Here is a 15,704-nt window from a genome sequence, read left to right as displayed (position 1 = left end):
GCAAATTTTAAATTTGTAATATCTCCGAAAATATTTGTTTAATTTACATGCTGTAAGGAACCATATTGATCTATATTAATTGCACACTGTATTTAAGGTACTTAATTCGATAAGGATTAATGCCGTATTGCTTAAAATAGCTTCGTAAATAAGCCATTTCCTCACGTAAAAAGTAAACAATAAAAACGGTTAATGTGGGTTATCCCTAAAAGATAAACATATACCATCGCGGACTTTTTTGTAGACCTTTTTATGATGTACAATACTGTAGTACATTAATTTGATCTAACTCGTAGGGTTAGGCAGCGTTTTTGCTAATTGCTAAATAAGCCTAAAAAAATAGGTTAATTTACGACATCACGTTAGAAACCTCTAAAATTAGCAATGTTGCCTTGGTATATTATGCATGTATTATACATATAAACCTTCCTCTTGAATCTCTCTATCTATTGAAAAAAACCGCATCAAAATCCGTTGCGTAGTTTTAAAGATTTAAGCGCACATAGGGATATAGGGACAGAAAAGGCGACTTTGTTTTATACTATGTAGTGATATAACTCTCATGACATGTAGTAGATCACTTCAGCAAGAGCAGCAGATCTCTTATACAACTTATAATCTAAATCTTATTCTAGATACTATTCTAACTTATTTTAAAGTCATTTAATCACTCAACGTTGAAATAAATATAAGTGTGTAATGACGTAGAAATATCAGTCCCCACATTCTGTCGGCTAGTTTCCTGTATTCATAAAGAAAATGAAGCGTGTTTTATGCAGTTTCGTCGATATTTTATAATTCCAAGAGATTCCGCTAGATTTATTTCGTTTTTAATAGGATAGCACGACGATATCATAGAGTTGTCGTATATTCATAGTGATGGAAGTAGTATAAATCGAGTCTGAACCAGTTTATTATTCAGCATTCGTAAAATAATCACAGATTTTTATCATATTTAAATTACGAGCGAGTGATTTTCACGAAGGCATGTGGTGGTGATGATGAAACGGAAAGATACAGCAGAATATTTTTTGATAGACCTGATTTAAAATGTATACAATCGCTTAAGATATTGTTTAGAATATCCTTAGAAATCTTAATTAAGCGAGATTAAAGAATACTAATCATTATTGCAAATTAGAATAACAAAAAGTGAAAAATAAAATTAAAGACCGAAATGATTAAAATAAATTACCTTATCCTTCGCCATTTTATCACATATCACTAATTTTCTATCCACCTGTTTTAGACACACAAGTCAGTTCAACACTGTTCGAAAACCTATTTTTCTGGAAAACACCTAAAATATGGGACTGTGTTAACTGGTATTTAGTTATTTTCAAACGAGGTCTGTTCATATTTATTCCGAAAAATCATTCACCATTTCATTGTAACATAATTTTTATTTTGTTTATTAGAGCATAGCTTTATATTAAACTCATTTAACCATTACTTGTAGGGAACTGAGGCAGTTTTTTTGTTAAATTGAAAATGAATGAAATAGCAGACACTCTAAAGATATCAACTGAACGTGTGCATCATATCATTCACCAATATTTGGGTATGAGAAAGCTCTATGCAAAGTAGGTGCCGCGAGAGTTCACTTTTGACCAAAAACAACGACGAGTTGATGATTCGGAGCAGTGTTTGAAGATGATCAAACGTAATAAACCCGAGTTTTTGCGTCTAAATATGACAATGAATGAAACATGGCTCCATCATTTTACTCCGAAGTCCAATCGACAGTTATCCGAGTAGACTGCACACGATGAACCCGCTCCAAAGCGTGGGAAAAGGCAACAGTCGGCTGGCAAGGTTATGGCGTCTGTATTTTGGGATGCGCCTGGAATAATTTTCATTGACTACCTTGAAAAAGGAAGGACTATCAACAGCGACTGTTACATAACGTTATTGGACCGTTTGAAGGACGAAATCTCTGAAAAATGGTCGCATTTGAAGAAAAAGAAAGTGCTGCTTCGCCAGGACAATGCACCATGTCGAAAATCCATGAATTGGGCTTCGAATTGCTTCCTCATCCACCATATTCTCCAAATCTGGCCCCAGCGACTATTTTCCGTTCTCAGATCTCAAAAGAATGCTCGCCGGGAAGAAATTTTCGTCGAATGAAGAGGTGATCACGGAAACTGAGGCCTGTTTTTAAGTAAAGGACAAATCGTACTACAAAAATGCTATCGAAAAGTTGGAGAGTCGCTATAATCAGTGTATCACCCTTGAAGGGAATTATGTTGAATAATAAATACTAATTTTACCAAAAAAATGTGTTTTACTGTGGTAGGCTGAGGGCTTTTCAGTTGACCTGTTATCAGTTATGACATGAAACCTCCTGTATCTGCCCTGACGTCTCCCGCGTATATTTCGCGGTTTTTGTTAGTTGTCACCTATCTTAGAGCTATAAAAATAAATAGAGTCTTATAAAGCCAGTAAGAAATCCAATTTAAAATACCCGTACATCAGCTCCGAGCATATTTCTCCGTGTTCTTTCCGAAATTAATTGCGTACACGACATGAATAAGATTATGGAGATCCGCGGAAGGATCCAGGGCCCCGGCCCGAATAATAAAAAAACCGGAGATTTATTTTAAAGATCTGCTAGCTATGCGCGATCTCCGTGTTTTTATCTTGTGTTCCACTGGAGTATCGTTTTGAATTCGAAATTAAACAAATGACTATTATTAATTTGGTTTGATGGAGATGGTGATTTTCGTGTAAAAAGCAAAAGCACAATTTATTATGTACTAGCGACCCGCCCCGGCTTCGCACGGGTGCAATGCTGATACTAAAATAAATACACTACAGAAAAAATATGAACGTTGTATATAAAAACATAGCGGCCCGCTCCGACTTTGCACGGTCATAAAATATATATGCCTATGTCACCCAATGAAAACATGATTAAAATCGATCCAGTATTTTTGGTTCATTCATTACTGCCCTTGGCCTGCACGCATTAGATTTGGAGTAAAACAATTCCTCTTCCCCTATACTTACTATGAAGATTTCCTGCTATGTTTGGAATATCTAAATTCATACAATTTTTATTACATTACACATTTTTAAACGCAAATTTTAAATTTGTAATATCTCCGAAAATATTTGTTTAATTTACATGCTGTAAGGAACCATATTGATCTATATTAATTGCACACTGTATTTAAGGTACTTAATTCGATAAGGATTAATGCCGTATTGCTTAAAATAGCTTCGTAAATAAGCCATTTTCTCACGTAAAAAGTAAACAATAAAAATGGTTAATGTGGGTTATCCCTAAAAGATAAACATATACCATCGCGGACTTTTTTGTAGACCTTTTTATGGTGTACAATACTGTAGTACATTAATTTGATCTAACTCGTAGGGTTAGGCAGCGTTTTTGCTAATTGCTAAATAAGCCTAAAAAAATAGGTTCATTTACGACATCACGTTAGAAACCTCTAAAATTAGCAATGTTGCCTTAGTATATTATGCATGTATTATACATATAAACCTTCCTCTTGAATCACTCTATCTATTGAAAAAAACCGCATCAAAATCCGTTGCGTAGTTTTAAAGATTTAAGCGCACTTAGGGATATAGGGACAGAAAAGGCGACTTTGTGTTATACTATGTAGTGAAGGGCATAATATAAAGATGAAGTTACTAAAATTTCTTTTCACAGTGTTTTCAATATGAGATCAGAAATATATTTGATATAGTTATGACATTAATTAAAATTAGAAATGTCTGTATATTAAAACATATTAAGATATATGCAAACTATCTCAAGAACTAACAGTCGTTAACATTTTCTAAATGGCATTAATTTAATTAAATCTAATTGTCATTTAGTTTCAATAATCGACAAATTATTGATAAGTTTAAATTACCACACCACTGGAAATTAAAACAATGTGCCAAAGTAAGATTACTATCAGAGCTGTAACAATTTCAGAGTATCAAATATAAGTATAAGAATGATAAAAGAAGTTAATACATGTCTCTATATTAAAGCAGAAAGTGTATGAATAAAACAATTTTGAAATTGATATTTGACGTTAGCCTATAAATTAAAACAATAACGAGCACAATTAGGCCTTTTTACAGTTTAAAAATGTATATTTAAGGAATGTATTTACAATCATTAAATGAACTATTGCCTTTTCAAAACTTAGGTCTACAGAGAAAATAATCAAAATAATTAATACAAAGTTCAAATAATGAAATGAAAATTCACGCCAGAACAAACACTAACTTGAAGGTTCCAGGTTTGATAAATAGCTTGTGATGGAGTATCAGTTCTCATTCTTTTCGTTGTTAGTATTCATTCAAAAGTAATCATATTAGATGATTTTTGTGATTAGACGTATTCTTCGCCCCACCAGAATCATAATATTAGTATATTATAAATTATGTTGACCTAGATTTCTTTTGTTTTTCAATATATGTGATACATTTATATGTACCTACACAATTATTTAAATTACATGCCATTTTCTTTCAGTCTACTTATCGTTACTCCCCCGTAATATTTAAACAAACAAAACAGATCGCGACGCTTCATTAGACTTATTCCGCGCACTTCTCCGTAGCCTCGGACGCGAAGAAAATAAAAATACAACGCGTCGTGCAATCAGCGCCATCCCGTATTCCTCATAAACCGCCCTCCCAATCATCGGCCAAGACAACAAAGACGAGATTTAAATCCTAATTATGAGCCGGGGACGGCGCGTCGCCCGTTGGCTTTTGATCCATTCCGGTTGCCACGGGATCTCCCCGGGGGAATACGGCAGAGAAAAAAATCCCGGAGCCTTCTCTACCGAAAAGAAGTTTATAACCGAATTTTCGAGAGGATGAATCTTTTCAAGTCCGAGGGGAGGCTCGTTATGAACGGACCGGCGGCCGTTTAATAAGGGAGCCGCCAAGCAGCCCGGGGGGTAGGGGGTAAGGTTGTTGCGGGACTGTTTGAAATTCTTTCTTCGAAGGGAAATGATCAGCAGTCTAAAAATATATCGTTCGGAGTCTTTACGAGGGGTTAAATTGCCAATATTCTATTTATATTTGTTCCATGTGATCTGTCAGGGTCAGTTTTATTGTCAATCGCTATAACAGTTTGAGTTAAAACAGGAAAGAAAACAATATTCCATATGAAACACAATTTACTCTCTCTTTTATTTGTGTAAATTAATACACCAAGACGAGTTTGTTTATTTGACTGAATAATATAAAAACATATAGTCTGTTTAAAGTTATTTTGTACATACGTCATTTAAATTTGTGACATCAAAACGTCGCAATGTTGCCGTCTCAACCCTTAGTTTTAGTTCAGTTTGGCTTTGACATACAACAAACAAAATTCTAATTTAAATAAAATAATTGAACAAAAATGTTGTCAAACATAATATATTTTAACATTATAGTACATCTAAAACTACAGGTAATTATACAGCCACAATAGTTTATAGGTTAGAGTTATAACATTTTATCACTATTGGTTTCATGAATTTTGTTTACGTCTGACAACCAGACGACTTTGACAGGTTCATTCGTTTACGTGTTCGTGAACTAATCAGACAACATTGTGTCTCTTTTTAACTAGAATAAAATGAGAAGGAAGATATTGTCTTATTCTAAAACAAATTTACAAATTGCGGCAGGAAATACATTAAACATCTTGATGCCGTATGTACAAGAAAACTTTGGATGGACTCTATGTATTATACGTTTGTTGAATAGATATTGAGGTAGATTATTTTAAATAGTAATGATACAGTCTACTTGGCTTTGATACAATAAAATGGTGTTAAAATGATTTTAGTCATATTAATACAGTAAGCTGTAAAATTAGACGGTTATTTCCTTGATGTTAAAATTACTGCTGTTGCCACTACTTAGATACCTTCTTTTAATATTTTATTAGATTATTTAGCTCTATGCATGTATAAATTGCGATAATATATTCAGTGCTGCGAGTATTTCCTATAATCTTGGTAGAATAAGTCACGAGATGTTCTCGAATGTCGTACGTTTTGGTGACGAGGTTTTCAAGAAGGGTTTAAACATGGGTATTTACATATATCTTTGCAATATACTAGATTTTTATTATGCATTTTATTTATTTAGGTGATCCGTTATATTTTGTCGAAAGAATTGCTAAGGTATATTTCAGCAACAGTCTTGCTTTCGTCGTTTTGTACGTCACCTTCATTTTCTCGGCTTTGGAGGTTTTTTGTCAGCTCTATCTGTTGCTGACGGAGAAACCGGACTTGATGAACGTTTTCCAGTTGGCCCCCATGTGTTTAACATCACTCTACGTGCGTCCAACAATATATGTTCTATTAGAAAGTATCCGGAATTTCTGACACAAAAACGCAGAAAAACCAGTGCTATGGTCCGTCCAAAATAACAGTCAACTCACGTCATGAGTATATATGACGTCACAACGTCGCAATGTTGCCGTCTCAACCCTTAGTTTTAGTTCAGTTTGGCTTTGACATACAACAAAATTCTAATTTAAATAAAATAATTGAACAAAAATGTTGTCAAACATAATATATTTTAACATTATAGTACATCTAAAACTACGGGTAATTATACAGCCACAATAGTTTATAGGTTAGAGTTACAACACTTTATCACTGTTGGTTTCATGAATTTTGCTTACGTCTGACAACCAGACGACTTTGACAGGTTCATTCGTTTACGTGTTCGAACTAATCAGACAACATTGTGTCTCTTTTTAACTAGAATAAAATGAGAAGGAAGATATTGTCTTATTCTAAAACAAATTTACAAATTGCCGCAGGAAATACATTAAACATCTTGATGCCGTATGTACAAGAAAACTTTGGATGGACTCTATGTATTATACGTTTGTTGAATAGATATTGAGGTAGATTATTTTAAATGGTAATGATACAGTTAACTCTACTCGGCTTTGATACAATAAAATTGTGTTAAAATGATTTTAGTCATATTAATACAGTAAGCTGTAAAATTAGACGGTTATTTCCTTGATGTTAAAATTACTGCTGTTGCCACTACTTAGATACCTTCTTTTAATATTTTATTAGATTATTTAGCTCTATGCATGTATAAATTGCGATAATATATTCACTGCTGCGAGTATTTCCTATAATCTTGGTAGAATAAGTCACGAGATGTTCTCGAATGTCGTACGTTTTGGTGACGAGGTTTTCAAGAAGGGTTTAAACATGGGTATTTACATATATCTTTGCAATATACTAGATTTTTATTATGCATTTTATTTATTTAGGTGATCCGTTATATTTTGTCGAAAGAATTGCTAAGGTATATTTCAGCAACAGTCTTGCTTTCGTCGTTTTGTACGTCACCTTCATTTTCTCGGCTTTGGAGGTTTTTTGTCAGCTCTATCTGTTGCTGACGGAGAAACCGGACTTGCTGAACGTTTTCCAGTTGGCCCCTATGTGTTTAACATCACTCTACGTGCGTCCAACAATATATGTTCTATTAGAAAGTATCCGGAATTTCTGACACAAAAACGCAGAAAAACCAGTGCTATGGTCCGTCCAAAATAACAGTCAACTCACGTCATGAGTATATATGACGTCACAACGTCGCAATGTTGCCGTCTCAACCCTTAGTTTTAGTTCAGTTTGGCTTTGACATACAACAAAATTCTAATTTAAATAAAATAATTGAACAAAAATGTTGTCAAACATAATATATTTTAACATTATAGTACATCTAAAACTACGGGTAATTATACAGCCACAATAGTTTATAGGTTAGAGTTACAACACTTTATCACTGTTGGTTTCATGAATTTTGCTTACGTCTGACAACCAGACGACTTTGACAGGTTCATTCGTTTACGTGTTCGAACTAATCAGACAACATTGTGTCTCTTTTTAACTAGAATAAAATAAGATGAAAACATACGGGTTGGTTTTCATACGAATTTACAAACTGCAATAAATTCGACGTTGTGATGACGTTAGTGCACTGCAATTTTGTACTGACTATATAAAGTACTTAACATTTAACAAATTCTAGAAGGAAATGTTTGGTTATAATCATATGAGTACCCTATTCACCTGATTTGACCCCATGTTACTTTTTCACTCAAATTAGATGAACTATTGACAGATCTCTTTTAATAATATTGAGTGTGGAATATGGTACAGTTATCGATTGTTTTTTTTCTGTTCTTGATACTTTTTAAGCTGAATATATTGCGTGAACTTGACCGCATCTTGGTTTTGATTAATCATTTTTAGGTATTAATAAGCGGGATTCCTTTGATGATGATGAAGGATGATTACCAAAAACTGATCTGTCAAGCTCGTCAGAATATAACTGCGAAAATTCCGATGGCCACACCGAAGACCATCGAAACCTTTCGAGAGATTTATTACAAGCAAATAGCGTTGTATATCTTGTTTTTCTTGTTTTGCATGACTAGCGTGGTGAGCTTTCTGCCTACCGAAGGTATTGACGTGGAGAATACCATCTGGCCATCGATCGCCTTGCTTCGTTTGTTCCCGAACGACAGCGGGATATTGATCAGCGTCATCGTTGCAATAACTTACGGCAGTTTGGGCTCGAAAGGATTTTGCCTGATATTTTACGGGATACATTTCATGCATTTGTGTACGCTGTATCAAATTCAAAGCATACTGCTTCAGAAACAACTCGAAATGGTTAATAGTACCAAGTGGAACTGTTCTGATCTTGTACTGAACGATAACGAAAAGTATCAGGAATGGGTCAGGATTAAAATTAGGCGTTGTATTATGGAACATATTACATTTTTAAGGTAAAGTCAAAAAAAGGATGAGGTAATGATAATTTAACCGGTTATAAACCGGACCAGAAGAATGAATTGATATTGTTATTATTTGTTCTGCTTGATCTTTGTTAACATCAATTGTAACTAAGATACATTTTTGTTAATAATACGTTAATAGTAACCACTATTTTGAACAACAGACTACAGGAAAATGAATAGGATGTGGTATATGATTGGCTAGGATCAGGGCATGCGCACTTGTTTAGCTATGCACATTTTTATTCCTTATAATACCATATCTAACAGGTCAGTTAAAAAGTCTCCGGCCTGACATACAGAGGGCGCTACTAGAATTAAATCCACATGTTTTTTAGTTAGCCCTAACCCTCAAAAGATGCGCGTATAAATTTGACAGCTGTCAGATCATTAGTTTGTGAATAATAGTACTTTGAGTGAAGCAACTTTTGTTGTGAAAAAATAAATTAAAAAAAATTTTGCGTGTTGATAAAACATTGCTTTTTGAAGGGAAAATACAGTTGAAGCAAAAACTTGGCTTAATGCCGAGTTTCCGCACAATACCACAAGAAAATCAACCATTAAGGATTGGTATGCTAAGTTTAGACGTCGTGAAATGAGCACCGAAGACGGTGAAGGCAGTGGATGCCCAAAAGAAGTTGTCACCGACGAAAACATTTTAAAAATCCACAAAATGAAATGTAAATTGATATTGAATGAAATAGCAGACACTCCAAAGATATAAACTGAACATGTACATCATATTATTCACGAATATTTGGGTATGAGAAAGCTCTGTGCAAAGTGGGTGCCGTGCGAGCTCACTATTGACCAAAAACAACGACGAGTTGATGATTCGGAGCAGTGTTTGAAGATGATCAAGCGTAGTAAACCTGAGTTTTTGCATCTATATGTGACAATGGATGAAACATGACTCCATCATTTCACTCCGAAGTTTAATCGACAGTCATCCGAGTGGACTGCACGCGATGAACCCGTTCCAAAACGTGGCAAAACACAACTCAGCTGGCAAGGTTACGGCGTGTGTATTTTGGGATGCGCATGGAATAATTTTCATTGACTGCCTTGAAAAAGGAAGGACCATCAACAGCGACTATTACATAGCGTTATTGGACTGTTTGAATGTAAAAATCGTCGAAAAACGGCCGCATTTGATGAAAAAGAAAGTGCTACTCCACCAAGACAATGGACCGTGTCACATATTGTGTCAAATTGGTCGAACTGAGCTACGAACTGCTGTCCTATCCACCGTATTCTCCAGATCTGGTCCCCAGCGACTATTTCCTGTCCTCATATCTCAAAAAAATGCTCGCTGGGAAGAAATTTTCGTCGAATGAAGATGTGATCGCCGAAACTGAGGCCTATTTTGAAGTAAAGGGTATATTGTACTACAAAAATAGTATCAAATATTTGGAAGGTCGCTATAATCAGTATATATCACCCTTGAAGGGAATTATATTGAATAAAAAAACTAATTTTGCCAAAAAAATGTGTTTGACTATGGTAGGCCGGGGACTTTTCAATTGATCTGTTAATTCATAAGTAAGTTTAGCCAACGATATTGTTCTCTTCAAAAACCAGTTTATCACAATGGAATTACAAATAGCAATATTTTAGGAGAATTGAAAAACTTAACTCAAAATAAAATCAAACTTGTATCAATGGATGTGCTCTAAACGTATTTTGTCCAGCCGGAACCTTCATTCCAAAAAAAATATGTTTTAAAGCATATATATATCCAAGTATAACTTTCGTTAAATTTACTGTGCAAATGTATTTTTAGGTTCGGCAAATTCTTGAAGGCACATTTCAAATACCCCTTGCTTCTTCAAATATTCAATGGTGTTCTTTTGTTGACAATTTTGTTTTATATTACTTATTATGTGAGTACGTATTAAATATCTATAAAAAATAATTGTTATCACTATCATCTACTAGCTGCTATGACGTATAATATTAATCGCAATATCTTTGTTCGTCAAGCACATGTAAAATATTTTTTTTGTGACATGTTATAAAAAATCACGAGTAATCATGTGTTCACGCACCTCAAATGCTGAAGAAGTTCGGCAATAGGTAGATTAATAAATAATCTTAAAACCTATATCATTCTCCAGACATATATTAGCAATTGTTGAAAATGTTATTAATTAATAATTGACAAGAATTGATTTCTTGGTTTAGTATAAAATGCTGGCTAAAAGACATCAGAAAAATAGTTTATATTTTAGTTACGAGGTGGAGTAAGCCCCATAGGTTTTTCCAACTTCATGGTAGCTACGTTTGCTATGATTTTCGTGTTTGCTTATCATTCGGAGTTATATAGTCAGCAGGTGGGTTGAGTTGAGATTTGTACAGTGTTGAGTAACTATACTCTATTCAAAGCTTTTTTAGTAATGCTTCATGGATATTTGTGACGTCGAAACATTGCAATTTTGCAGCATCAGCTCTGAGTTTTAGTTCAGTTTAACTTTAACATACAATGTATTCATTGTATTCATTGTCTCCTCATACGTTCTAACCTAAGGCTCATGTTTTATTTTGAACAATTACAATCCATTACTACAATACCATTTTCTATAGTTATGTTTAGTTAATTATGTGCATAACTTTAGTTGTTTCCACTCTCATCACTCTGTCTCTGGAATTTCCAGCATTGCACAGCATTATCACATATCCATCCATATCCACAAACAGATTTTGATGGAATATCCTTCTCGATCAGTAATATATCTGCAATTAATTATTAATAAATATAATGACCAACAAAACCTAACGGAATGCTATTGTAACTTTTAACTTTTTCCATCAATTTTTGTTGTCTTTGCACTTTTTTGTTACTGTCTTGCCAAAAGTGCCACAATGAACCATTTTGAAATATTTAAGTTTCATCAAGATACACAAATTCAAATAGTTTATCTTCCTTGCCCTTTAAAAATTGAATTATTTTTAAGGCAATATCTGGGAGTTCCATTAAACCTCTCCGAGGGTTATCTTTACATCATTTAAACCCTATGCCCTGTAACAGTGTACGAAAGGATGTCTTATATTCATCAAAAAGCTGCATGTCCCTATTACGTGTAAGAAAATTCTCTAAAATAATTTTATTAAATTATGTTTATATCGATAAAATAATTTGTATACTTACTGATCTTATACATTTCGTATATCTGGTCTCGAATAGAGCCGAGATGGTCAAGATTCGTCATCCACGTTGTATATAGACGGGTGTTCTTGGGTGAACCTAATGTATTATTCTTCATTCTGTAAGCGATGTTATTCACAGTACTCAGACTAATATTTAGCGCGACAGCAACCCGCTAAAAACATTTTCAATAAAATTGTAGGGACTTATATTATTTACTATCATCAATAATTATCTCTCTAATGAAAATTATAGGCAAAAGGGCACCTCCATTATCTCGTTCCTTTTCGAAGTATTTTATTAAAGCCGCAATCAATTTGTGACCCTGACTATCTATTGTTTTCGGTACTTTCAAGCGAAATGATATCATATATTATGAAGCTATTTAAAATTTATTAAAATAATCAAAACGCTAAAATAACGTGTCGGTTTTTAATTTGTAGTAAGAATAATTAATATTTTGAATAATTTTGTGTACGTCTGACAAAATTCTTAAATGCAATAGTGATCAGAGATTTTAATTCTCACCTATAAATTATTGTGAATATTGATTATTTTCTTGTATGTCAAAGCCACACTGAACTAAAACTCAGAGTTGACGCGGCAACATTGCAATGTTTCGACGTCAGAAATATCCATGACGCATTACTAAAGATACTTTGAATAGACTATATGTTTATTTCTATTTCAGGACCAACATATACTGAGTACTGTTTTCGAGGTACCCTGGTATACATTTGGGAGATCTAACAGGAAAATGTTTTTGATACTTGCGATGAACGTATGTCCTCGGGAGAATTATCTGTCTGGTGGCGGGATATTTTCTGTTAATTTTAATTTATTTATTTGGGTATGTGATGAGTCGAGATGGCAGTATGTTATTAGTACCTCATTGTTTTAGATGTTACATAAAGTCGTGAATTTACTAACTATTATGACAGGAATGGTTGACAATATTGTGGATTAGCTAGATATCAAGGCACCAAATCAATATAGCGTTATTGTTTAAAATGTCACCCAATTTTATTCAGTGTAGGTGTTGTTATATTCAGTGGATCAGCAACATTTTATATTTAGTTTAAATAAAAAGCACTTTTATTGACTATATTAACCTGGATAATTTATTATAAAGGACAGAGAATACATAAAGAGAAAGACATTATCAAGGGGAGTTATGAGAAATGTAGACACTTGGAATAAACAGATTTTATAAATCAATTTTCTTACTCAAGATACGGTCCCTTAATACCTAAATATATGATTTGGTCCCGTTATAAGGCAAATAAAAAACGAAAACTCGAGAAAGTATGACGTAAAAAACTGTAGAAAATACAACCGACAGTGAAAGTCATTTTATTGGCGAGTGATTTAACTGTAATTAGTAGTTACGCCTCGCATTTTAGGGATTTATGACTTCGGAGTCAGAATGGAAAGCGGCATGCTTATCCAAGTTAGCGAATATAGAATAAAATGAACGTCTTAATTTTTTGTAGGATTTATTAAGCTACTTTATATTGGTCTGAACTTGGTTTTGTTAAAAATATAAATAAATATCAGAAAAATGTTTATTATCCGTCGCCATAATGACAAGAATTTGAAATAATTTTGGTCATCAATGCTTTTTTTAGCGTTGGGAACTATCGACTGAAAACAGTCGATAGTTGCAAACAGTCGAAACAGTCGATAGTCAAAAAACTAGCTAAGTCAAATGCACGGTTCGACGGTTTTTTTCATATCGTAATGTCAGACGAAGATGTACGAATCCTTTCCTGTATAAATTATAAGAGAGGAAAGGACGGAGATAATTGCTTGGGGCATTTAATTTTATGTGTTTATATTTTCCAACGGTAGTATAAGCGAGATGTATAAATTCTTCACTAATTTTAAAAAAGAGAAGGAAAAAATAATTACTGAATACTATTATAATAATTATACATAATATGCAATGTGTTATTTAATTTTAAACGAAGTAGAATTACTTTTATATTTAAAGGAATGGAAATTTTCTATGGAATGGAATAATATCCCACAATTGTTTTATTATATATTAATGTGTTAATTGTTATTTTTAAATAATATGCTGTATAAATTGTTGTTAATAAATTGTTGTTAATAATTGTTAATAATCTGTTTGTTGCTGTCCAATACAATAAAACCCAAACAAAACTTAAAAGCTAAAAATGTACAATAACCATAAATACTAAATAAAAATTAAACATATACCTAATCATAGAAAAAAACTAAACAACAAGCAACATAACTGCTAGAGCTTTTTTAAATAAAGTACATGCTTTATTTATTATTGCAAGGAAATATTTATTAACAAAAATCCAGAGAGTAATCGAAATATTACATCTTATTGCCATAAAAACAGTGAAAAGTATTTTACTATTTATCATTCACAATTTTAATCTTTTTACCCTATTACATTAACAATCTTGAAAAATATCGTACCAAAATGCTGTAATGTTAATATACAATATATTGTTATTTACAAGCAAACTAATAAAAAAATCATAAAACTACATATATTACATATAAATCTATGTAAGCATAAATTGGGTACATTTTTGTTAAGGTCGCGGCTAGGACGACAGAGCCAGAACGTTAAAAATTAGTCTAAAAGTACGACTGAAACAGTTGATAGTAAATAGTAACAAAGTCAGTCGAACTGAAAAGAGCAACTGTAAATAGCGACTGAAACAGTCACTGGTAAAAAGTAGTAAAATGATTCGAACGAAAAACAGCGACTGAAACAGTCGATAGTAAAAAGTAGTCAATTACTAGTCGATAGTCATTTTGAGTCGATAGTTCCCAAAACTACTTTTTTAACTAACTTTGTCACTTATCGGTTGTGCGAACAGTGTTAGAGTATCTGTCATTTTTGGTGACAAATTCAGTTCAGTTGTCAGTTTTATTAATAATATTAATAGTGTTTATGGTAACAATTCAAGTTCAGTTGTCATTTCCACTGACAATATGACAGTCTATGTCAATTTTTATGACAGTTTAACTGACAATTTTTCCAACGCCATCAAACCAATCAATTTTGACAATTTATATGTCAATTGTCAATTTTTCTGAAAATATCAATGTGTCAATACCACTGTCCTAATTTCTGTTTCAATGCCGATTTAAGTAAGATTACTAGTAAGATAATCAATTTTGTTGTTGTCCAATCAAATTTAATTGTCCAATCAATTAGTAACGTCAATCAAATCTCTATTAGAGATCTATACTTTATTTTTTAATTTTACTGAAAATATAAATGTGATTTTTAGCGTCAGTGTCGTCTTCAGTTGTTGGTTTTAACGAAAAAGTTAGTAACTTTAGGTCTAATTAACTGTCATTATAAAATAACAACCCAAAATATAATTTAATATTAATTGCCAATGATAACGTCAATAAAAACGTTAATTTGTCAGATCTATTGTCTTTGACAATGTTATATTCAGTGAGAATGGTTAAAGTGGTTATGGTAGGTTTTGAGTACAGTAGACAGTTTTCAACGATGTCATTTGTCCATTGTCAGTTCTAATTTACATACTTACCAATGACGGTTTTGATGAAAATATTTGTTCAAGTTATCAATTTGAGTAACATCATGTTAGACAACAAGTAAAACACATTAGAACCAAAATAAAACAACTATAGTGGTTAGTCAGAAGACAATCATAACGCCAATTTGGACATATTTGCACCCCATATGGGGTTGAAATAAACATTCAAATCAACTAGTCATCCAACGCTGTGAAA

The 15,704-nt window shown here is 32.9% G+C and overlaps 1 protein-coding gene and 1 long non-coding RNA gene across 2 annotated transcripts; both read left to right on the top strand.

Moving 5' to 3' along the window:
- The first annotated feature begins 5,993 nt into the window (after positions 1-5,993).
- On the top strand, positions 5,994-6,356 carry LOC143204968 (uncharacterized). Its single transcript, XR_013007709.1, has 2 exons — positions 5,994-6,059; positions 6,118-6,356. It is a non-coding gene; the product is annotated as an uncharacterized LOC143204968 (long non-coding RNA).
- A 790-nt stretch (positions 6,357-7,146) lies between these two features.
- Positions 7,147-13,346, top strand: LOC143204677 (uncharacterized). Its single transcript, XM_076417391.1, has 7 exons — positions 7,147-7,212; positions 7,271-7,461; positions 8,256-8,794; positions 10,587-10,686; positions 11,035-11,136; positions 12,640-12,798; positions 12,850-13,346. Exons 1-7 carry the CDS (start codon positions 7,155-7,157, stop codon positions 12,913-12,915), a joined length of 1,215 nt encoding a protein of 404 aa, XP_076273506.1. The 5' UTR covers positions 7,147-7,154; the 3' UTR covers positions 12,916-13,346.
- Positions 13,347-15,704: the final 2,358 nt, after the last annotated feature.

Source organism: Rhynchophorus ferrugineus, unplaced genomic scaffold (genome assembly GCF_030347505.1).
Source record: "Rhynchophorus ferrugineus isolate W39M unplaced genomic scaffold, kcgeb_rfMv2 rfM11, whole genome shotgun sequence".
Classification (NCBI taxonomy): domain Eukaryota; kingdom Metazoa; phylum Arthropoda; class Insecta; order Coleoptera; family Curculionidae; genus Rhynchophorus; species Rhynchophorus ferrugineus.
This window is presented reverse-complemented; position numbering and strand designations above follow the sequence as displayed.

Excerpts from the sequence above, each read along its gene's own strand:
- LOC143204677 (XM_076417391.1), top strand. The coding sequence starts at position 7,155 with ATGTTCTCGAATGTCGTACGTTTTGGTGACGAGGTTTTCAAGAAGGGT. Across the intron at positions 10,687-11,034 it reads TGTTTTATATTACTTATTAT|TTACGAGGTGGAGTAAGCCC; the intron begins GTGAGTACGTAT and ends TTTATATTTTAG. Across the intron at positions 11,137-12,639 it reads CGGAGTTATATAGTCAGCAG|GACCAACATATACTGAGTAC; the intron begins GTGGGTTGAGTT and ends TTTCTATTTCAG.